This window comes from Coenobita brevimanus, chromosome 116 (assembly GCF_032717465.1).
Source record: "Coenobita brevimanus isolate Jiangsu-jjx chromosome 116, ASM3271746v2, whole genome shotgun sequence".
NCBI lineage: Eukaryota > Metazoa > Arthropoda > Malacostraca > Decapoda > Coenobitidae > Coenobita > Coenobita brevimanus.
In genome coordinates, this window is record NC_137069.1 from 2717618 (window position 1) to 2743197 (window position 25580).

At 40.4% G+C, this 25580-nt stretch overlaps 1 protein-coding gene across 1 annotated transcript in view; it reads left to right on the top strand.

Moving 5' to 3' along the window:
• Positions 1–593: 593 nt before the first annotated feature.
• LOC145418741 (putative divalent cation/proton antiporter TMEM165) overlaps positions 594–25580 on the top strand; it is a 41349-nt gene continuing 16362 nt past the window's right edge. The window contains exons 1-4 of the mRNA XM_080287074.1: positions 594–660; positions 9703–9838; positions 19696–19951; positions 21034–21209. Coding sequence (XP_080143200.1) covers positions 9722–9838; positions 19696–19951; positions 21034–21209 — 549 coding nt within the window. The 5' untranslated portion in view covers positions 594–660; positions 9703–9721. The remainder of the gene's footprint in view (positions 661–9702; positions 9839–19695; positions 19952–21033; positions 21210–25580) is intronic.

Consider the following 25580-nt stretch of genomic DNA (forward strand, 5'->3'; position numbering starts at 1 on the left):
CCTACACAACGGTTACGGTACCAGCGTACACCTTGAGTTGCACGCGAGCTATTTTGTATCTATATCTCTGCATTGTGAATATTGCCCAAGGTTAATAATTCTTTTTTCCAGACAAACATCTCAAGAAATGTAACAATGGGGAGGTTTTAACTATTATTATTATTATTATTATTATTACTGGTGAAGTATTGCTAATAAATTACGTTTCGGTCGCGCACCCACGTCGTTATCAGAGAATCTGACATATTTTACACATAAAACTACCGTTGTAGAGGGCACAGTATTGAAAGTCGTCCATTCTTAAACGTCCCAATCTCGTGTAATACCGTAATTGTTTATTTTGGGATATGAATGTATCAATAAGATGCCAAACCCCAGCAATCAAAACCAATATACTTATCGTTAACATCTTACTCAAATCAGACAACCTGTAGATGCCTTCGTTATAATGGTCTTCAGGTCCTTTATATTGCGATTTCAGTACTACAACGTTTACAATCCGATTCCATTGATTGCCTAGTTCCACGTAGGTTGTTACTTTTGTGCTCGCGATACCTGCGTTTATAGCCAGCTGATGCTCATAACAAAAGTGTCTTGCAATGACAGGAAAATCTGGATAAAATTGCTCGCCAGCCTTTCTCTTCGCTGGCAGATCTCAAGGTAATATAGTTATTAAATAGTGTACTGAGTATGTAGACCATATATTGGATTTTTATTAGGATAGTAGTTGATAAAGGGAAATTTCAGTAAGGTTTATATAAGACGTCTGCTGTGTATTGCTTCATTCGCAAGTTTGTGTTACCGGGTATCACCAAATAGTGAAAGTATAAATGAAGAAAGGATGTAATATTCTGAGTGTATCTTATGAAACGTTACTGTTTATGAGGTTGGCATTCCAGAAACCTGATTACAGGACTTAAAATGGAAAGAAAAAGTGTACTGTGCTTGGGATCTGCCAGTCCATGCTACCAGACTTGATGCTTTGTTACTGTTCTTTTGGCCTAATACTGAGACCCTTACACAGTATAGTAACACCTTAGATACCATATATCATAATCTGTCAGCTAATGAATTGTGGTGAAAATCGTTTTCGGTGGATTTTCCAGAACCATACATATCATAATCTGTCAGCTAATGTACATTTGTAGACGTCGTGTGATTGTGCAATGACAGTTGACCAGACCTTGTTGATATATCAGTCAAGAGTGGTATAAGAAAATATAGGGATAACATGCAACTCTACAGTAGAAAGCCATACTCTGTATGGTGTTGACATAGCAATATAACAGATTAGTATCTTCATAACATTCAGTACCGTAAAGTGTAGATCACTGGTATGTTATGGTAGAGCTTTCTCAGCATACACATAGCTGTCTTTTGGCTGAATTAAGCTTTTGTTACAGTTGGCATTATACAAGTGGATTAAGTCACATGGCACTCAGTTTTTCACCACATGTCTAACACATCAGGAATGACAGGATGCTCATGTACTGCTATGATGATGGCTCCTCATTTTGTACCACATTGGCTTTTATAAAATTTGCACAGAATTTAGCAATATTGTACCTTATGCATCTTGCCTTAAACATGCTTGGGGTTTCATTCACTTAGGACTTACCTTGGAAAGATCATATTGCATCTCTTGTAAAATTTGCTTCCAAGAGATTGGGTGTGCTAAGCTGACTCCATACCTTCTTTACCCTTGCACAGTTGTTGAGTTTATACATGGGTTTTATTTGCCCCTGTAGAGTACAACTCTCATGTGTGGGGAGGCTCTCCACATACTGCTCGTCTCAATAGGGTGGAGTCAAAGGCTTTTCGTCTCATTAACTCTCCTCTTGTTACAGGCTCCCTTCAACCTCTGTCTCATCGCTGCACTGTTGCATCTTCATCTCTTTTCTATTGCCACTTCAATCGTCGTTGCTCCTCTGAAGTGTCTGCTGGCATCCCTCCACCTCTAGGACTGGTGCTTAGCACCCATCTAGCAACAAACTCTCATCCCTTTTCTGCCCAACTCTCTAATGCAAGAGTTAACAGTTACTCCATCCTTCATTTATGCAACAGGTCAACTCTGGAACTGTCTCACTTCCTATGATCTCCAGTCTTTCAAACGCAGTGGGTCCAGGCATCTCAAAAAGAACGAATCTTGAATTTGGCTCTCTTTTGTATTGTTTTTGTTTTTCTCTTGGAAGGAACTCTTTCCGGGCTCCTGACCTTTGGTTCCTTCTTGCTTTAAAAAAAATGTTTTGAAAATGGATGCAGTCACAAAAATGTGAATTCCATAAATACATTTTTCTCTTTAGGCCCTACACATCGTGAAACATTCTCAGTGCCAATAAGATTATGCATATTCAGTATTTACAGTTACCCATACACATACAGTATATTTCAACTCAAAAGCCACATGGAGGGGTTTACTCTTATAATGCAAGAGGAGAACTTATAAATGTACATATACCATTTGTAGTATAAATAATGAATAAAACCTACATTATCGTATAAAACCCAAAAAATAAATATTAGCTGAATCTGGCAACCAAGAAAATAAAGAATAAAATAAACGGCTCCCAAACGGGAGTTGGCTCCCATCGTTCACTTAAAAGAGCCGGATCGTTCCCGAACGACACATCACTAGTAAACAAACAGTGCACAGCTGATGTGGACACGGGTTTGCATATGTACTGAATAACTATATTTGTAATTTATTACTATAATTACACGTGTATAACTATATTTGTAATTTATAATATTTAGTTGCTAATCATTCTAAAGAAATTTGGGAAACACTTTTGTAAGGAAGATGTTTGAAGTTTGTTTACGGTACCGGTAGGCCTACTGCAGCACTGAAACTACCACTTGTCAGTAGCCCAAACCTACCCAAAGCCTGACCTTGAGCATATAAGGCGCAGAGTGATTTTGTGGGACATTTTTTTGGGGGAAAAAACGCGCCTTTTATGTCCGAAAATACGGTAATTCTGTCATAAAGGAACAAAATTCAGGTGTAACAAGACCGAGAGATTTTTCTGCCTCAGTTTTCATCAGTTTCCATCTCATGGTCGGGGAGAATGTGTCTGTTACATTGGCTGACAACATTGATTTTGGGTTCATCTGTTCATCCCTAATGGAAAAACCAAGCAAAGGAGATAAAAACTGTTCATCTTTCTTAGACAGCCATTCAGTGCCTTTTTCAATTTGGCCATGAATCAATTTTCTTCCATTATACTTGGGAGATGCTTGATATGCAACCACGTGAGCAGGTGACACACACTGTTGAAATCTCTTCTCAATTAATTGTTTGTAGGTTTGTAAAACAGTAGTTTCTTTTAGGTCAAACCAAAAATGAACACATTCAGCTATGTGCAGTCATCTTGCTGAAACTAGCTTAATGCTGCTCAAATGTAGAGTTTACATTTGTATGCCTGCATTTTCAACAGTGGATTTTATGTCCTTATCAATTTCTGGTTAGTACTTGGATGGGTGATCGCCTGGGAACACCAGATGCTGTTGGCATCCCTACATGTCAAGTGGGGTTGGTGGAGGATTAGTGCCCCTCCTTGTAAAACAATTAACTCTAAGCCCTTGGCCACCCCGTGTGGGATACATGGCGTCTGGCAATGAATGAATGAATGAATCAATTTCATCTGGGTGTTCACAGCAAATCTCAAAGTACCGGGTATTTCTGGTACCATAGTTTTTTAAAAATGTGTCTATGCAGGCTTCTTGACTATTCCCATGTGTATCATTTGGAAGTTGCAGTTTTAAGCCCCCCTTTTCTCTAAATCTATCTATCTCTATTGCCAGGTGCCATAATCCCATAAGGGGTGGCCATTTGACTTTGAGTTATTTTTTTTATGGGGAGGGGCACTAACCCTCCACCAACCCACTTGTTGACACGTAGGGAGCACGTATGGTTTGGTTATATGGTTACCACCCAGCTTTGTAAATGGTTTCTTGGCTTACAGGAAACCATTTGGCTTGTCACTCAATGTAAAGTCACCTGTAAAGGAAAGAAAAGCAATAAGAAGTGACAGGAAAGGTGGGAGAAATGGGAAGAGAGGAGGACAGACACAGAAAAAGAATGATAAAGGCTAAGGAAGAAGTAGGCAGCACTACATCAAGTGAGTGGATGATGGTTGCCAGTGACAGTATGGTACTCTGCTATAAAATTTATTTTGTACAATTTATATTTTAATGGATATAAAAATATTTGCTGTATAAAAATCCCAAGGTTTGTAAAAATCCTGGGTTTTACCCATTTATCTATCTATGTATCTATCTATCTATTGCCAGACGCCTCAATCCCGTTTGGGGTGGCCACAAACAAATCGCCTCCAAGTCGCCCTGTCCCCCGCCATTTCACTCCCCTGCTCCTAACTCACACCCCCCTCTCTCATATACCTCTCCACCCCATCTCTCCATCTCATCCTCGGCCTCCCCCTCCCTCTTTCCCCCTCCACCTCACTCACATACACTCTCTTCATTAGTCTTTGACCCTCCATCCTCTCCACATGGCCAAACCACCTCAGTGTGTTCCTCATAACGCTTCCTATCACATCCACATCAACACCACAACGCTCCTTTATATCCTCATTCGTCAGCCTGTCTCTCCATGTGACTCCACAGGCTCCTCTTAAATAACTCATTTCCACGGCTCTCACTCTTGACTTGTGTCCTTCCAACAACGTCCAAGCTTCACTTCCGTACGTTAGAGTTGGTATCACAATACTGTCATGTAGTAACTTTTTCACTTCCATGCTCATTTCCCTGTTTCTTATCACTGCTTTCAAAGAACCAGCAACCTTTCTTCCCTGTTGTACCCTTTCAAGCACTTCACCCTCCAAACCTCCATCCTTACTCATCACACTACCCAAGTACTTAAACGTACTCACATTTTCCAATTCCTCACCATCCAACCTCGCTGTACATTCACTGACTTCACCTCTCTCAAAGACCATCACTTTACTCTTCCCTACATTCACCTTTAGATTCCGTTTCTTACACACTCTCTCAAACTCATCCACCAAGCCTTGCAGCTCCCCTTCGTCTTCACTCAACAACACGGTATCATCTGCAAACAACAGTACAGGGAGTTTCCAAACACTATCCTCTCTCACCAGGGCCACTCCAACATCCACTACCCTACCTTGTACCTCTTTTATTACCCCATCCATGTACAGATTGAACAACCATGGAGACATGACACATCCCTGTTTCAACCCAACTTTCAAAGAGAAAAATTCACTTAGTTCACCATCCACACGCACTGCAGCCTTCGCACCATCGTACATACTCGTCACAGCATTCAACAACTTCCCATCTATTCCATATATTCTTTACACTTTCCACAATCCTAGTCTATCCACCCTGTCATATGCTTTCTCCAAATCCATGAAAGCCGCATACAACTTCTTTCCCTTCTCTGGAAACTTTTCCACTAAAGATCTGAGAATGAATATCTGATCTACACAACCTCTTCCCTTCCTAAAGCCTCCCTGTTCTTCTCCAACTAATTTCTCTGTTCTTTCTCTAACTCTGTCAATAAGTATCCTACCATATACTTTTCCTATTATACTAAGAAGACAAATGCCCCTATGATTACCACACACTTCTTTTTCCCCTTTTCCTTTGTACAAGGGAATAATTATACCTGACTTCCAATCCTCCGGGACTCTACCTTCCTCCCAGGCCAATCTGCACATCTTCCACATCCATTCTACTACTATCTCTCCCCCATGCTTCAGCATTTCACCACACACTCCATCAATTCCTGGGGCTTTCCCCAATTTAACTTTCTTCATTTGCTTCCACAACTTCTATCCTACTGATTTCTTCCTGTCTTCTCACCTCCCTCCTTCTTCCAGCCATTCCCCAGCCACTTATACTCGCATTACTTCCATCCTCCACGTTCAACAATTCCTTAAAGTGTTCTCTCCATCTGCTCACTTTTTCTCCCTTCTCCACTAGTAATCTGCCATTTTTATCTTTCACTCCCCTGCTAACTCCACTTCCACCCTGTCTTACTCTTTTCACCTCTTTCCAGAACATTTTCTTACAGTCCCTCCACTTTACACTCAAATTCCTTCCAAATTCCTCATCCACTCTCTTCTTACTCTCTCTTACTAATCTTTTCACCTCTCTCTTTCTTTCTACATATAACTCTCTCTTCCGCCTCTCAACTTCTTCCACGCCCCTATTTCTCATCCATTCATTGTATGCTTTCTTCTTTTGTGCCACAGCCCGTTTCACCTCTTCAGTCCACCACACTGTTCCTTGCACCCCCCTCCGTCTTCTCTTCCTTCCACACACCACATCACATGCTGCACATATTTCTTCTGTAAATATTCTACGCACATCTTCCACGTCCCCCATCTGCTCCAACTCATATTTGCCCAATCGTTCCTCCACTTCTCTCTTATACTCTGCCTTTTTCTCATCCTCTTGTAACCTTTCCACTCTCCTTGCAACTACTCCTTCCTCTCGTCTTTCCGTTCTTCTATTCCTCCATCTTTCTTGAACTTTAACTCTGGCCACCACCAAGTAGTGGTCAGAAAGTCCACTCCCCCAACCTCTATAAACTCTTGCATCCAATATACATCTTCGCATCCTTTCATCCACACACACATAATCAATCATTGCCTTCCTTTCACTCAATTCACCACCCACCCTTCTCATCACTCGCCATGTATACCTGTGGATCATTTTATGCCTGAAGAGGGTATTGGCTATCACCAACCCCCTCCCAGCACAAATGTCCACTAACGCACTCCCATTCTCATCTATCTCAGCAGGCACACCCCACTCACCAACTATTCCATCCACCTTCACATTCCCAACTTTACCATTCATATCACCAATCAAAAACACTCTCTCATTCTTTCCAAACTTTTCCATGCACACTTCTACATTTGTCCAGAACTCTTCTCTCACTCTTCTAGCACGATCTTGCGTTGGCACATACACACACACAATCGCCCACATTTGTATTCCAACTTTCAACTTTACCCACACAATCCTTGATCCAACCCATTTATATATATATAAAACCCGGATGGGTTGGGATTTTAAAAAGATAACGTGTTTTTTTCCAACCCTGTCTGCTCATGAAGATGATTTCCTCTTGAGATTAGATAAACTGTATTATCTTGATCAAAAGGTCACCGACATGCCTCTGCCTGCATTGTGGCCTGCATTCCATATTTCTCATTCCATAACAAGTGTCTGAGAGTATACTTCCTTCTCATACTCTTCTGTTGTGTGCTTCATATTGCTGTCGCATGGGAATATTTCCACAAACACCTTCCAACACCATAGCTGGTAGGGAAGAAGTGTGAGTGAACTTTTGATCATGATAAGTAATTTTGTGTGTGTGTGTGTGTGTGTGTGTGTGTGTGTGTGTGTGTGTGCGCGTGCGTGCGCGCGCACAAACTTTGGGCAAAGACTTAGCAGTTTGTTTCCTTAGGCCCAGCAGTCTGCCTATGTACCATATACCTCTACATGTCACCACTTCAGCAATAACACCCTTTGCCCATATTGAGTACAGTCTTGGGCTGTTTGATACAGGACTGGTTTATTGGTATTAGCATGGGTGTTTTTACATGTCAATGAGTCTTTGGTAGATTGTAAAGTCTACTTTAATGAAATTAAAATCCTCTAAACTGTTCCTTGCCCCAGCCAGTATTCAGACCCACATCTATTGGGACAGTAGACCACCTCACTTCTGACTTGGCCACTGCCTTCCCCAGGTGGTGAGTGAAACACAGTGAAAAATGTGTGATATGATAACACTAGTTTGTAATTATGTTACATCACATCAGATCTGAGGATTTACAAGGGACACTTGTTCATTGTTGTGATTTAAGGAAATTCTTTATCAACATCAGTCCGTGTAAAGTCCATCCACTGTAGTACTGGGCCTTCTTCTCAGAGGGAGAGTGATATCCAGGGGTTACTGTTGTAACTGTACCATTCCTCATGGTGGGTCAAGTATGAATCAAGAGCAGTGATGTACACAGACAGTTTGGTGAGGCAGGGGCTCAATCTAAAAAAAGGATGGGTGGATACCACACACTTCTTTTTGGTTACCATACAACTCAAACTACGTAATGATGATGTCTAAGAGGGCACTTTATAACTGACAGGGCCAAAGGGAAGGGGCTGTAGTACCTGTGAAACTTACCTGTGCACAGGAGAGCTGTCTGTAGTGAAGCATTGAATGTGATAGTCCAAGTCCAAGTAGTGCAGTGACTATAGTCGTGTGTCATAGTCTGTATACTAAGAACCAACAGGGCTTGAACATATACTTGAATAAGAAAGAATTTTTATCAGCACCCACTTTAAATATTGTCCCATTTGAATTTGAACCCAGACTCAGGTCACCATAGATTGGGATGTGAATTCAGTAAGCACTGAGCCACCTTGACTTTTTAAGGGGATAATCTGGCAGCAAATGCAGTACAACACTTGGAATTTATGTTTAACTCCCAAATGATAACTGGAATGCTTTAGGAATCTACTCTGGGTGTGAGTGCTGGAGATGGAAGCCTTCACATGGTGACACCAAGATTACTGAGTGGTGAAGCTGCCTGGTCATATAGATGTCCCTCAGTCCCCTCCATATCTCCCAAAAGGAGGTTGGTGTAATGCAGGAAGAGGACAACTTTAGTCTGCAGCCCATGAGGTTCATATTCAGATGAGTCTGGGATTGCAGTTGTTATTACAACCCTGGCTTCTGTAATGCGTTTTCATTAAGTGAGGAAAGCACCCGTTTAAAGTGAAAACCTATCATATCCGAATTAAATCCTAAAGAATACTTGAGTCACTTCGGCATTATGTTTTGGCTGTCTTCAAATTATTTTATGCATTTGAGGAAACACCACTCCTGTTCAAGACTAAAGATATCATATGTTCTTTTTGCTATTACTGTAATGAAGTTCACAGGTGGTGAGGAACAGGACATGGTTAAAAACAGCACATGTATGCAGTGGAATACCTCATTATATGGTTCAGTTAATGATTACCACACTTGTAACCAAAAGCTCCTATCAGTTTTCAGTTAATACAGTGGACTGTAGCTGACATTAGCTTTGTGAAGCTTGCTGGGACCTCTGTGCAGGTTGACAAGAAAAGTGTGAATACCACATACTGTAGTTAATGTTTGTGCAGTGCAATTTGTGACTGTGTTATGGAATGTGAAAGATTGTAGATTAACAGTATGTATGAAGTATTTTTGTGGATTTAGCTATTCTGTATTCAGTCTACAATGTGTAGTAAAAGAAAAGAAAGAAAGAAAAAAAAAAAGCGTTCAGATTATTTCTCTGGCTTTGCATCATTTAATCCCTGTGGAATTACTGGGACTGTGTTGGATTTTTTTTTTTTTTCTGGCTACTGTTGATATCAGCTGAGAGAAGGTCTCCACTCGCAGAGGGTCAGTGTACTTAGCTAATTATTCCATTTTTATTTCAGCACAATATAATCAAGCGAAATGTCTTGCTTAGTTTAGTTAAAGAGTTAATGTTCCCAGCAGACTATTCCCATTTTTGTTTCAGCACAAGATAATCAAGCAGAATGTCATGTTTAGTTTGGTTAGAAGGTTAACATTCTTTGCGAACTTTTTCCATTTTTGTTTCAGCACAAGATAATCAAACAGAATGTCATGCTTAGAAGGTTAATATATTTACTGAACTTTTTCCATTTTTATTTCAGCACAAGATAATCAAGCAGAATGTCACGCTTAGTTTGGTTAGTGGTGACATTCACCCTCCTGGCTGGGGTGGTGTGGTCTGAAATTCATCCAGTTGATGTAGAGCCTGTTATGAAGAAGGAACAACCTGATTTTGAGGTAAGCACAGCTTAAACTTGAATATAACATAGGGAAAAAAAGGCACTTTAATGTCATGGATTGTACAGTACAATGATCCCTTGGTTATTGCGCATAATTGGTACTGTGCCTATTGCATGATAATGAAATTGCACAATAACAAAAACACGGAACCTTAAGGATTTGTCCTGACTGCTATGTGGCAACCCACTTATAAACCCAAATTTTCCCTTTCACATCAATTTAGACCCACTAAATACATAGATGGTGTTATGGTAATTTTCAGAAACACACATAAGCATGGTTAGTTTAACCCCTACACCGTGGGGTTGTTTTTGCACTCCTTGTGCATCCAGCGAGGATATTCACGCTCCGACTGACTTTTTAAAAATATTTTGCCAAAAATCAGTTATTAGTCCTAGAGTATTAAAATTATATACCGGTATGCATATGGCACATACCTTCAGCTTTCCCCTGGGATGATTGTTGAGCCTTCCTCGTCTACCGTAGGACTTGTGGAGACTTCTGAAGTTGGGTAACAAAGTCTCCACTTTACACTTCCCGATATCCCATAATATGGTTACCACTGCCTGATATTATAACTACAAACACTATTCTATGAATTTCAAGTAGTTTGGAATCCATATTCCAAATTAAAACACTGTGAAAGCAATGTAAATTACGAGTGCATACGAGCTTTCCTCCCATGCTGGTTCCCCAGTGGTATTCTGATGCGGAGCTGTCATTTATTATTTATAAACACACTCACAATTTATATTCCTGGTACTTTATTACACTTATTTATATATACAATATTTATCTATAAGTTTCTTTCAGTACTAGTAGTTTAGTTTCACTCCAGGCATTCACTTTCTCATCCTGTATACTAGCATAGAGAGCTAATCTGTCACTTTCACTTTCATTACTCCCAGTCTTCATACATGCTAGAGTGAAACTTTCACTTTCATTACTCCTAGTATATATACTCGTATTCTTTTATTGCTGTACTACTCATTTACATTTCTCTTTCATCCATCATCCATCATCCAATCCTACATTGCCCCATTAGGAGCATAGGAGCCCGGGGCTAGGCAGTTGGTCCGGACATTTAAGATGAGAGTGACCAGCCTCACTCATCCCTGAGTGGCATTACATGAGCAATCAACCCCAACCACCCCTTGGATATAAACCTTCACCGGCTCAATCCATTTGGTGCGCAATAATTACCCACTAAACCACCAGGCGCCAAAATTTGGTTATATGGTTACCACCCAGCATAGTAAATGGTTTCCTGGTGCACAGGAAACCAATTGGCTTGTCACTCAGTGTAGAGTCACCCACAGGCTGAAGGAAGTGGAAAGAATGAAGGAAAGAAAGACAGAAGAGGGAGTGTAAAGTCACCCGTAGGCAGAAGTACAAGGAAGGAATGAAGGAAAGAAAGACAGAAGAGAATGGAAGGAAAGAAAGATGGAGAGGAAAGGGCAGACACCCAAGAGCAGCACTACATCGAGTGAGTGGATGGTGAGCGCCCCCACCTACATTTCTATTTACATTCTCTATTTTATTTACATTATTTACATTTCTATTTTATTTACACTATGTTATGCACTGTCACTTGCAGTAACTTATAAAACTATTTTCCACTGTTCAGTTATATTTACATTCATTGCTTTCACTTGCTGTTTGCACATTGTTTACACATTATTTACATTTCTACTTGCACTGTTTCAGAGTCACCAGAAAGTTCGTAAGCACTGTCCATCATTTTCATTGATAAATTAGCCAGTTCACATTCCACAGCAGTCACTTAGCCCTTTACCCCTTTCCACACGAGGTTTAGTAGGGGTAGAGGTCACAGGGCCCTTTGCATGGGGTTAAAAAGTGGCGGAATTGGACAGGCGCGAATCCTATGTGGTTTCACCTTGAAAGATGACAGTAAACTGTATGCTGTGGCCTAGGGGCAGTGAAGGGCTGCCAGTGTCAGCGAGGTGACAGCTGCTAATATATACGCTGTGAAATGATTGGCAGGAAATCTAGACAATACATAATAAATTAGGTAGTTCCAGGTGAATGTAAATATCACTTAGGCCTCTCTCTTCCTTTCTTATATATATTTTTATTATCATAAAAGGTCCTACGGCATATTTCAAGGGGAAATAAACAGGGAAAATTAGCGAACGAGTGCATGTGAGGTGTTGCCAGGTGATAATTAGCCCATTCCAGATGTATGGCAGTATCAATTACCTTTTCTCTTTCTTTTATATATTATTTTGTATAAGAATAGGGCAAAGGGCACATTTCAATGGATAAAATGAGTGGAAAAATCCATCCAGCATTTGTGTAGCGCAGCGCAGCAGGTCAGGCGGGAGGAGAGGGTAATGGAGGGGAGGTGAGGAGGAGGGGAGTCAAGGACAGGAGAAAAATGGCTAAATTGTCAACAGTGGATGGGAGTACAGGTGACATTAGCAGAACTGAGTATAGCTGGACACTGGTAGTACTGATAGATGATACAAGCCACCACTTGAAAGCCCGGGAGAATTCAAAATAACACAGAATCACAGAAGTGACGCCCCGTGGTATGATCCCTTGCTCCAGAGCATCACGAAAGTGACGCCCCGCGGTTAAGGGGTTAATAGAAAATGATGAAAAGGGCACAATAAGGAAGAAACACATACCATATAGAGACCTGAGGTGTGCTTGAGGTAAGGGGTTCTGAGGCAAGGGAGTGAAGAGTTAATGGTCTCCACCACCTGGGATTAACTCCTTGAGTAGTGCCTTATCTTTGAATCCCTGAAAGCCATCCAAAAACAGATTTTGCATCATCATTGTTGGCAGAAACCAGATCAGGTGTGTGATAATGAAGTTTTTTAGCGTAAAAATGTGCAATAATGGCAGGAGTGCAGATTTTCATCTAGCATCTATCTATTTGTTTATCTATCTATTGCCAGACGCCATAAACCCATAAGAGGTGGCCATTTGACTTTGAGTTATTTGTTTTACGGGGAGGGGCACTAACCCTCCACCAACCCACTTGTTGACACATAGGGAGCACTAATGGGTTGGTTATATGGTTACCACCCAGCGTTGTAAATGGTTTCCTGGCTTAGGAAACCATTTGGCTTCTCACTCAATGTAAAGCCACCTGTAGAGGAAAGAAAAGCAATAAGAAGTGACAGGAAAGATAAGAGAAATAGGAAGAGAGGAGGGCAGGCACAGAAAAAGAAAGATAAAGGCTAAGGAAGAAGCAGGCCGCACTACATCAAGTGAGTGGATGATGGTCGCCACCACCTACCACACCCATAAATTGCTGTAACCAAATGCACAATAACCAAGGGATCTCTGTACAGTAATCCCATTATTATCCGGCGTAATAGAGCCAAAGGCATGTCTGGATAGTAGATCCGTCCGGATAATGGACTTTCCACTGGCGCCCCTTCGTACATACCCTGACTTTGAAAGTCAGTGTAAAAGACCACTACAGTACATCGTACAATGCTGGTTCCTGTTGTTTAACACTACTCTGTATGGTCAAGGAGACCTGTAAACCACAACCAAGCAATTACAGTGATCAAGCAGACCCATCAACCACAGACAAGCAATCACCACTGTAGGGCCATACCTTGCAGTGACATGAAAAAAAAAACCTGCCAGGCGAAAATGTATGCATGGCCATTTTGTCCAGATAAAATGGATGTAAACAGCCATATCACAGCGTCTGGATAATGGATGTCCGGATAGTCGAGGGATTACCATACATTGAAGAGTGAATCAAGTAAAAGTCAATCATGCATGCGCAGAGGTGGCACAGTAGAGATGATATCAGTTGGACATTTGCCAGAGAAACATCTGTACTCTAGAGACCTTCAGAGAGTGCATACCTCCGCAAATGCCATTTCCACTAAAAAGGATCTGTATCCGGATCCGTGGAGATATTGTGTGGAATACATAGGATCCGGATGTGCGCCCAAATTTAATAAAATTGTTCCTTGGCCCATGGCGTACATTTCCACTAAATTTTATTGAAATTCATTGGGAACTTTTGAAGATATATAGTAATACCCTAATATACGATCCCCTTTTATGTGATACTCTGCCTTTGCGATGTAAAAAAATATAACACCCTTCCCTGCCTTTCGATGGCCAGTCTGCGGTTATTTGATAGGTTTTTATTCTATTTTTTTTTTTTTACTGATTTTTATGATATTTTAGACTTAATTTTTGTTTTAGGTTGATTTATAAACTGTTTTTAGACTTAGATTAATGTGTTTTAGTCATAGGTGGGGTGAACATGGTCATTTTGGGGTAGAGTTTACTAAGTTTGATTTTTTCCGGATATTTTTGATGATTTTCAGAGTTTATTTCTTGGTATATGTGAGTTATAAACTGCTTTTAGGCTTAGTTTAGCTTGCTTTAAAGCTATCTGGGGGTTTAGGTGAGCTAGAAACTTGTTTTTGTACTAATTCTGGTGGGTTTTGGACTTGGCTGAGGGGGGGGGACCCCAAGGCATCCAAACACATCTCTATACTTTCAGTGTTATAACATCCCTGGTAATCAATACCCCGACTCAGTGATGGCTTTTCACAAACGCATCTCATTGTTATAACAGGGACGCCCTGTACATAGGATCTGGATCAGGATCCACCTCCAAATTTAATCAGTTTCTTCTTGGCCCATGGCCCACCTTTGCACGAAATTTCATGGAAATTCATAGAGGACTTTTGGAAATATCATCTGGACAAACAGACAGACAAACATAGATGAATACATAACCTCCTCTAGCTTTGTTGGTGGAGGTAATCAGTTCAAGGGAGGAACGTCATATGTGATCAGGAAAGTTTTCATAACTTTTTCTATATTTTTATAGTATATGGTAGTTTTTCCTTATCCATTCTTGACCAGACTACTTGTCTTTATCTTCCTACCTCACATCACAATGTATCGTGGTGCACGAGAGAGATGCCTTTTTGTGGTGGCACCAACATAACCAGCGCTTGCAACTGCGTGAGTACAGCAGCTTACCAAGTGAGCCATTTATGTAGGTGAGGTGGAGGGAGGGAGAGGGAGGGGTAGACCGAGGATGAGGTGGAGGGATGGAGTTGAGAGGTATGTGAGGGAGGGGGGGGTGAGTTGGGGGGAGGGGAGTCAAATGGTGGGTGACAGAGTGACTTGGAGGCGTTTTGTCTGCGGCCACCCTTTGCGGGATTAGGGCGTCGGGCTATAGATAGATAGATAGACCAACATAACCAGGCAGCTCTGCCCCCCCAAATATGGAAATGTCCCCAACCTCCTTCCTTAACCCTCAAAAGGAGGATGGCAGACTACAGAAGATAGACAGCTTCAATCTGCAGTCCGCCTGGAATACCCAGTGCATCCAGATTAGCCTGGGGCAGCAACAACAACAGTACAGGAACCTATCATTTCCATTTGCCTAGTTCTGTGCTAGTGTGAAACACTTGTAATGAAAGTGGGTAATAAATACTGATTCAATTTTACCTTAATGTTGACATTATGTTTAGGGTATTGTGAGCATAATTTACCCACGTTTTGATGCGCTACATCTCATCGTGATGCTCTTCCATACGTTCGCTTTCATCTTCGTCCTCTTACAGTGGTTTCCAAACACAGATACTAATTGATGCAGTTGACCTACAAAGTCTGCATCCAATGTTGTATCATCTGTAAACAAGTGGTGTACTTCCCGATCTTCATGCTTCCAATGTTCCTGAGCTAGTTCATTACAGGGATGTACCATTTTTATTTTTGCTACCTTCAGACACAGTTCAGCTTAGGGGAGACTTTTTGAACAAGATGAATTACATATAGCCCTCATTAAACAAGAGACCTGTTTAAAGTTGAGTAAATTCATGTAGAAGCTGCAAGAATTTAGAAAAACTGATTAGATTCAAGGGGTTAAACTTGCTGCTCTACCACCAAATCATATCATATTGTTTATACAGGCTCCAACATGCTTGCATGTGTTGGTCTTGGTCACCTAATGGCGGCTTTCCACACTGCTCAAACTCTGGCAGCCTCCCTATTCAGTCTGTTATCCCTGAGGTTACACACTATGACCTCGACCTAGGTCTTTTTTGGTCTGCCTCTCTCAGCCTTACCTCCAGTGTTCACATTTCTCACCTTCTGCACCCAGTTGTCATTTCCCATCCTCTCAGTATGCCCAAATCATCTCAGTCTACCCCTCCTCATGGGAATACCAATCACATCATCATCCACGAACATGGCAAATAGCCGTGGTGACAGTATAAGGATATAATCATCTGTTGTTCTTATAGCCAACAGATGGAGACTTTATAATCTGTAGGGCTTATGAACTCCAACTGGATGTGTCCCAAAAGGATGGAAGTCCAGTGGGTGGTTGGAGATTATTGCTAACACAGTGCCACTCAAGGGAGGTGATGGTCACTCACCTTAATTAGCCAGACTGAGTAGAATAACTCCAGGCACCCTTGCTTTAGGTGGGGCAGTAAAGGCTTGGGTGATCAATGGATGGATGATATTATTCAGTCATTGGATGAATTCATGGCACAGAGAAACAAGCTAGTATAATGTGTAAGTTTTATGTCTGCCGGAACATTTATACCCACGTTTGGAAATATTGACGATGGTCCAGTTCGGGCAGAAACTGTTGTATCTTCTGTATAAGCAGTCTTTCCATATGTGGGTACAGTTGTTGTTGTGACTCCAGGCTCATCTGGACATAGACCCAGTGGACAGCAGGATACCATCCACTTCAGCTGAGTGCACCATGAGATCTGTTGTTGAAGTTATGTTGATGGAGTGTCTGTATTGTGATAGTAAGGTGCATGAGGTGAGTAAGAGTGCTGCAATGTGGGGGCTGCATTGCAGTGTGGGCAGCATATTCTGTTTATGAGTTGGGTTTTATGTTGGCACTGGAGTGGGGAAGGGTGATGACCACACCTTAGTCCAGCTAGGTGTACATGTCTCTCTCTGGGAAGGGTAGTTTCTTAGGGATGAATGCCTAGGTGGAAACCCATGAAGGATGTTGACTAGAGTGTAATAAGGGTAGAAGAGGAAGGATGTTGTTGAGGCATTTGGTGATGTTGTTGAGGCATTCTATGTAGTGTTGAAAGGTTGGTTGGTTTATGTATTTTGTGGTGGGGAAGGAGTTGTAACATGGTTGGAATAGGCCCATTGCTGAAATGGTGAATTGTGTACATATATGTTCCTGTGGCCCTTGAATGGGAGAATTTATTTATTTTTTTTTTCCCCCTCTGCAAGTGGTCTCAGTTTGTGGTCTTTGTATATCCTGGTATTTTTCTTAAAGCTGTGTTGTGTTTATGTGTGTGTGTGTGTGTTGTGCTGTGCTGTGCTGTTTATTTACCTAATTGTATTATACTGGATTTGAGCCAAGCTTGTGTTGTCCCGTCTCATTTTTACAAATGTTTATTATCCAGTCTAGATTTGAACACATGGTATGGTGTCTGGCAATAGATAGATAGATAGATGGATGATCTCTGCTTGCACCACCTCTCCCTCTAAATTATTCCAGTTGTCAGTAGTTCTGTTTGGAAAACTCTATTTTTTTTTTTACATCACTGAGGTATTGACTCTTCTTCAACTTGAATTCATGTCCTCTTGTTCTTCCATCATCTTTCACAAAAAAGGTCCTCTCTGTCCACACGTTCTGTTTCTCTTACTCCTCTAAACGTGTGTGTGTGTGTGTGTGTGTGTGTGTGTGTGTGTGTGTGTGTGTGTGTGTGTGTGTGTGTGTGCACAAAAGATTTTCCATGTTTGTGGCTGTTAACTCCTCTCTGCTATGTGTCAGTGATTGATGACACTAACGGTTGTGGGCTCCAGCACCAGGTGTCATCCTTCGAAGCAAACAAAATTGCAATGATGTTTGCAGTCTTGGAAAGAAGTATTGTTCTAGAATAGTTGTCTCTGATGCATAGAAGAACTAGAGTCATCATGGAAACTATGGTTAGTTGGAAGGATAACTGTGATAAAACTTTATCAAAACATTCATAGTTTACCATCATTTATCTTGCCCAGAATTCTGTTACAAACAACATAAAAGCCTCAACAGCATCTTGAAGCTGAATGTTAGTGTTTTCCATTGGTACCAAATTTATTCTACTGTAGTGTAAATATTAGTGTATAGAAAATAAATGTGAATAGTGTAAAACTTGTATAATGAAAGGACCAGTACTTTATAAATTAGTGTACGAATGGTGCTTGCTTGTGCAGATGTTAGGAAGTGATAAGCTACTTAAGAATAAGTGTTGGTTATTGTGTAAATATTTGTAAATATGCAAAATGGTGGTACAGTTTAGTGCAATAGAGAAGCCAGTACCATGGAAACTCTTAGAAATAAGGTATTTCCTAGTGCAGAAGCAAGGCTGAGACAAACTGCAAAATTGTGAGTCATTCTGTAAATAATAACCATTTGTGAGAGGAGACATATTACTCCAGAAACCTGTGTTTATACATTTCCCAGATGTAAACCTAATGTAACGCATATAATAAGAAAGTATATTACAGTGCAAAGATGTCAGCCTTCATACTGTAAATATGTGAGAAAATGATAAAGTGGCTTTGCTGTGTGGCAGGAATTACTGTGCAACCTTGAAAGATGCTTTCAATCATTTTGCCTTATTTCTACCCCTAGGCAACTTAGAAGCATCAACTAAGTGGCACATTGCAGCTACAGGTTTCAGAGTGGCATATTTTAGCCACAGGTTGCATGAGTAGCTCCTGAGCTATTAACTGTTGAAAACAGATTAAAATCATCTGGCTGCCACTTATGGCATGCTCCAATTTCAGCCACCTGGCTTGGGTTAATGTGAGGGTCCATCTTGGGCTTGTGTACGTCATTGTCATTTGAATGAACTGTTTGTAGACTTTTCAATGTTTCCTTCAGCTGTCAGAAGATTGTTTCTGTATTCAAGGCACTGACTATACAAAATAGCTTTTGTACAGTATTGATGTTGCATGTATGTTGAGAAAAAGTCATGTGTGTATCCCAAGGAAGTCTGAGAAGTTTTAGGGGGGTCTCCAATGGGTATGACTAAAGAGGGAGACTGGATAGTGCGTTTGAGACATTTTTTTTTATCTCCTGTATATGTCTGTGTATAAGCCACTGTTTGAGTGAGTATGGTTACTGTTAGAGCTGTCCTGCTGCTTGTTGAGTTTGGGAATGGGAAGTTATTGCTAGATTATCTGCTTAGGAGGGGGGTTGGTAAGTTATGAGGGAAAAAGTTATTAAGTGGGAGTCACTGTTGGATGGTACTATATTCTGTATTTGGCACTTTGGTTTTGGTTTAGCACTTGGCTTTGCCTGTCTGAGAGGAAGTTGGCTAGCCATTTCATACCACTGCCATCCATTTTTGGTTTTAAGATTAAGCTTATCAGGATATGTTGTGGTATTGTATCAAATGCTTTGTTCATATCTGTTACTGTTCTTAATGGGGTTGTTTCTTGTTAAAACCACCTAAGATGGTTTGGGTCAGCTTAGAAAGGTATGTGGTGAACTGATTCAGTGTTTGGCACAAAATCCATATTGGGAATCAGACAGAAGGATGTTGTGGGCAATATTCTTTTGGGTTAGTCTTTCCATGACTGTGGATGGTGTGCAAAGCAGTAATATTATCCTTATGATGTTCTTTTCTATTAAATCCAGAATAAAGTACAATAATATTACCTATTAAAGATCCATTGTTACCTTTAAACCTGGTTTGCCTGTTTCTCCAGTTTACAGTTCCAAGTGTATGGAATAATTTTGACGTTTTGGAGTTCATCCCTCCCCTATAATAAGGACTCATTTTACTGTCCAGTTTTCGCATTTGAACAATCCACAGCACTAAACTTGGTACACTGTTATGACTGATTTTGGTTTGTAGGATGATACTGGCAATGGAGCAGTTCTTCCTAGTGGTAGTGGTGACCATCATCCAAACGCCTCACAAGACAAAGAAAACAAAGCTGGGAGTGACTTGAACTTCACACACGCCTTCATAGCTGCCCTCAGTATGATCATTGTCACTGAGCTGGGGGATAAAACCTTCTTCATTGCCGCTATTATGGCCATGAACCATCCCAGGCTCACAGTCTTTACGGGAGCCATGTCTGCACTCACACTTATGCATATTCTTTCAGGTAAGATGTAATAAGAGTTGGTTTTGTGTTTATATGGTAGAACTGGTTCAATTCCACAACTGAAAGGGGTAGGGGATCATGGTCAGGTTGAAGTAAATACATTTTACATTTGTTCCTTGAGCTATGTTGGAAGAAATGTATACAGTATGCACAGTCAATTCCTTAACATTAAATCATGCTTAACTGCATGTATAACCCAAACAGCCATAAAATAATTGAATGGTGAATAAATTAATTTCATTTGATCTGATTAACACTGAAGGAAGTCTTTCTTGCCAGTTAAGTTTTGTGGCAGATAGGAAGTTTTGTCCAGAGTTTTATTAATCAATGACATTCACAGAAAATGATGAGAGTTGTCCATAATGTGAACTGCATGATGCATTTTATCATATTGTATGTTAGCAGTTACTCTTACTCTTCTGAAAATGATAATCTGTACAAAAATAGTCCCAAACTGTGAAACATAAAACAATTACTAAGACAGACAAAACAGTTTTTATGATTTTATGTATAAAGTGAGTTTTAGCTTGTGCCTTTTATACAGTAATGTATAAAAATAACATTAATTTCACCCAAGTTGATATCTGGGACTTGAATGATGAATGGATGAGTGTGTGGCCCATTTCACTGGGCATGCTAGTGACTAATTCACCTTTTGTTGTGTTTTTCATGTTTCTTGCCTTCTTGTTCCAACTACATCCTAAGATGAGGAAAAAAGGTTAGGTTGATATCTGTCTTAGATGTCTATTTATCTGTCTGTTGCCAGGTGCCTTAATCCTGTAAGGGGTGGCCACAAATTGCCTCCAGGTCCCCTGGTCCCCCACCAATTCACTGTCCTGTTCCCAGCTCACACTCCTCTTTCTCATATACCTCTCCACTCCATCCCTCCATCTCATTCTTGACCTCCCTCTCCCTCCCCCCCCCTCCACCTCACTCACATACTGTACTCACCCCCCTGTTAGTCTCTCACACTCTGTCTTCTCCACATGGCCAAACCACCACAGTGTATTTCTCCTAACGCTTTCTGTCACATCCAGATTCACGTGATGATGGTGATGGTATTATTATCATTATATTTTCAGCATTCTTTGGGTATGTCATCACGTGGATCCCAAGAGTGTACACCTTCTATGCATCGAGTGTGCTATTTGCAATCTTTGGAGTGAAGATGCTACGTGAGGGGTGGAAAATGAAGCCTGATGAGGGTCAGGAGGAGCTGGAGGAGGTGCAGTCAGACCTGAGGCGGCGGGAGGATGAGGTCAGTCACTCAGAGCTATTTTATATTTGTTCATATCAAGCTCACCACATGGATAGTGTACTGTGCTCTTGTTTTAGTTCTTTTACCATAGCTTAACCCAAATTTTCAATGTGTTGCAGCTCATTTTCTTGTTGCTCAGTGGCAGAAAAGGGCAATACTGCACCTCAGCATCATTTCCATGGCAGTTCTTCATGACTAGCATTATATTCTAGTGTTAATCTGCTCACCATCCACTCACTCGATGTAGTGCTGCTCTCGGGTGTCTGCCCTTTCCTCTCCTCCATCCCTCTTTCCTTCCATCCTCTTATGTCTTCCTTTCGTTCATTCTTTCCTTGTCCTTCTGCCTATGGGCAACTTTACACTCCGTCTTCTGTTTTTCTTTCCTTTATTCTTTTCTCTTCCTTCTGCATGTGGGTGACTTTGCACTGAGTGACAAGCCAAATGGTTTCGTGTACGCCAGGAAACCATTTACTACGCTGGGTGGTAACCATATAACCAAATTTTGGCGCCTGGTGGTTTAGTGGGTAATTATTGCGCTCCAATCGGATTGAGCAGGTGAAGGTTTATATGCAAGGGGTGGTTGGGGTTGATTGCTTGTGTAATGCCACTCAGGGATGAGTGAGGCTGGTCACTCTCATCTTAAATGTCGGGACCAACTGCCTAGCCCCGGGCTCCTATGCTCCTCATGGGGCAATGTAGGATTGGATGATAGATAGATAGATAGATAGATAGATAGCTAATCTGTTGCTACAACTCAGCATTCAAGATGGAGAGATGACAGTTTTAGGCCAGGCTAGAGCAAAAAGAGTATAGTGTAGGTTTTGATGTTATTCTATTGCTACAGGTCAGCATTCAAGATGGACAGATGGCAGTCTTAGGCCAAGATAAAGTAAAAAGAGTATAGTTCAGTTGTGATGATAGTAGATGCAAAGTATATATAACTGATCATATTAAGTTCTCTATGTCAGGTAACATATTTATGTGAGTTTAGACCTGAATGCAATAGAATGCTCTTGCTATATTGCAGTGCTTTTACAGTGGGAACAATTATGGCCACACTGTAACAGACATTTGAGGATGTTTGAGACTCAGTATTAAAGGCAAACATGTGCCTGTTTGCCATAAAGTGAAATTTTAGTTGTTAAATGTAAAAGAAACTCTGTGTCTTATTTTGCTTTTGGTGCCTGTCTGCCTATACTTTTGAATGCCTCATTTCACCTCTCATTTGGGACTTAAGAAGGCAGCCATAATTGCTGTGTTAGTTACACTGCTTTTGCCAGGGCTGGGTGAAGGATTTAGTAAGCATAATATTACTTATACTGACATGGTATGGAAAGTGTAGATGATATCATCTAGACTTATCTGATCAAGGAAACTGGTGTATTGTGATCAGGGTGGCCATAGTCATCTTGAGTATCCTGGCCATCTTGAGGATCCCATTCTTTGCTGCTGGTACACCTATACTCAGTTTTTTTTATCGAGGCGATGATGCACTGGACAGATTGGTGATTATTGGCTGAATGCGACATTACGTCATCATTTAGCATTATTAAGTGACAGCAAATATCTGAGGGGGAAATTTGGGTTAATAAATATTTCTTTGACATGTTGTATTCAGCCAATCATCATCAACCTGTCAAGTGCATCTTCGCCTCAGTTAAAAAAACCGGAGTATAGGAGTTTATTTAGACTAACACCAGACTGTTTTATTCAGCTAAGAGGAATCCTAGCATTAAGAGTTAACCACTCCAATCTGATGATATAATTTTAATTTTACTGTTGCTGCCCTCAAACATTTGTGTTCAGCTTAGGAGAGAATTTTTAAACTGGAGGGGTTGGATAAAGCCTTAATTGTTTTGTTAAGTATAAGAAATCTCTCCAAAGTAATATAAAATTGTCCAGAGAAGGCAAGAATAAACTGTAAAAAGCCATCACCCTGCCGAAAGAGTGAAGAGATTTTGGGGGCTTTAGGAGTAAGATTAACCTTAGTAACCTCTTCACAACTAGGGATCTGGCCTAAGTTGAGTAAAAATTAAAAAACACTGTAAATATTAATGTCACTGTACTGAATGACGTAAAGATAACAAAGTGCTTGAACTTTGGTTATCAGTGATAGATGCTGGATTTTTTTTTTTTTTTTGTAGTTATTATTATAATTCTGACTGATAGCAGGATTAAAGAGTCATTGAATTCTTCTCAAGAGTTTTATCTAGGCAATGGATACAGATAAACATTAAGCAATAACGACAACAGAGTGCGTAGTTTGTACATTGCTCTCAGGTATTTCCTGGTTATGATTATTCATAGTTGATTTGGGGGGCTTGAATGGGAAGTGAATGGGAGTGTGGCATATTCAGTTGGGCAAACTTTGGTTACCTCCCCCGTCTTTATTTTTTTCCGGGCCCTCAGCACCCTACCTTACCCTGCTTGAGGGTGGCAGTGGGAGGTCTAGCTGATGATGATGTATTTAATTTTCATTTTTGTGTCATTTTCCAGTAGCAAACTGATGTTCTGATATCTGTGTTGTCTTGTAGTTCTATGAGTTAAAATTTATAAAGGAAATTATAATGTTTTGTGGGAGTAGTTACATTACCCATTACATTCATTATTACATTTTTTTTTTTTTTATAGCATTAACAGGTAGTCTCTTGCACAGTGATTTGATTTAAAACTTTTTTTTTTTCTACATTAAATGGAGCTGAGCAGAACCATGTATGTATGTGTGATATTGTCTAATTATGCACGTAGCTACTACCATCTGCCTTAATATTAGTGCTGCATTACTAACAGTCATTTGTCTTTCCTCAGTATAGTCGAGAATCTGTAGACGAGGGTGAAGTAGGGGTGAGTTTGGTCCTGTATCTCTTTGTGCTTTTCACAGGTGCTTTACAGTCCATAAAATTAATGGCCTGTTGTATCTATCATCAGGTGTTAAATACATTTTTTGTTGCATTAATCCATGCCCTGTGAGTGCATTCTTTAAGTTGTTGGTTGTTAGTGACTGTGGGGAAGTTTTCAGTACAGACACCGTGGTTCATTGCTGTATGCAGTATTATCAAGTTCCTGTTTTTTTTTTTTTTTTTTTTTTTTTTTTTTTTTTTTTTTTCAGATACTGGGTTTCAATTTGGTGTATGCTGTAATCATATTTTTTCATGTTTTATTATTTTGTTACAGTCACAGTTTATCAGTGCTATACACTGAGCTTATAGAACTACTGTACAGTATGGTTTTGTATATATCTGAAATTTAGAGGATATCAGATGATGGTACCTCCATAGTCATGGGACCTAGTACCAAAGCTGAATGAAATTATCTAGCATCAGCCAGAATAAAATGGAGCAAGACATACTTGGGCGGAAGGGTTTATTGATACAGTTTCTTACTGCTGTAGCCTAGTGATGTCCTACAGATCTAAGTAAAATTATGGTTAGCAAGAATAAAATAGAAAAGATGTAGTCATGCTGTAAATACAAAACCATAGGTTTGAGAACTGTTTCAGTATTGGTTGTTGGACAACCTCTGTGTTTAGTGTGTGTCCTTGTCTCACGTCATGTCTTAAACTGGTTGTCCACACATTACTTTCTAAATTGACCATATAAAGGGAGGGGAATGTGAAAACATATAGTAGTTCTGGTTAACCCCTTCAGCCCAAGGATGTATTTTTAGCATTATTCTGCTACTGCCACACTGTTTTATTTAGGACATCTTTCACATCTAATCGTCTGTCCAAAGTTTCATAAAATTGTCTAGAGATGGCAGAAAAAAATTGAAAAGACATCATTATATTGAAAAGGTTTAACCCTTTCGGCTGCTCGTAGTTGTACCCAGGCTAGCTTTGATTACTTGTATTCATTTGAGTGAAGAATATTAGACATGCACATTTGTTTACTTAGTGGAATGGATGAAAGTACGGTACGATTGGATAAAAAACGAGGCCGTTGGGACTTAGTACAGTAGATGTGGGAAGCTGGTTTAGAATGAACTGATGACACTAGCTGATTTAGAAGAGTTGTATACTGAGGCTTAAGTCTGTTGGGTGTGGTAGGGAATGTACTGTGCATGGAAGAATTACTATTACTGAGTGATGAACAGGGTGGCTTGAGGAGTAACAGAGGATGTGTGGATCAAATATTCGCAGTGAGACATAGTGGAGAAGACTTGTGAGAAGGACTATAAGGTGTTTATGGCATTTATGGATCTGGAAAAAGCATACGACAAAGTAGACAGAGAAGGATTGTGGAAGGTTTTGCGCATGTAGGGTGTAAATGGTAAGCTACTAGGTTCCGTCAAGAGTTTTTACAATGGTATTGAGGCATGCGTAAGGGTAAATGGGCATCTAAGTGATTGGTTCACATTCACTGTGGGCACGCG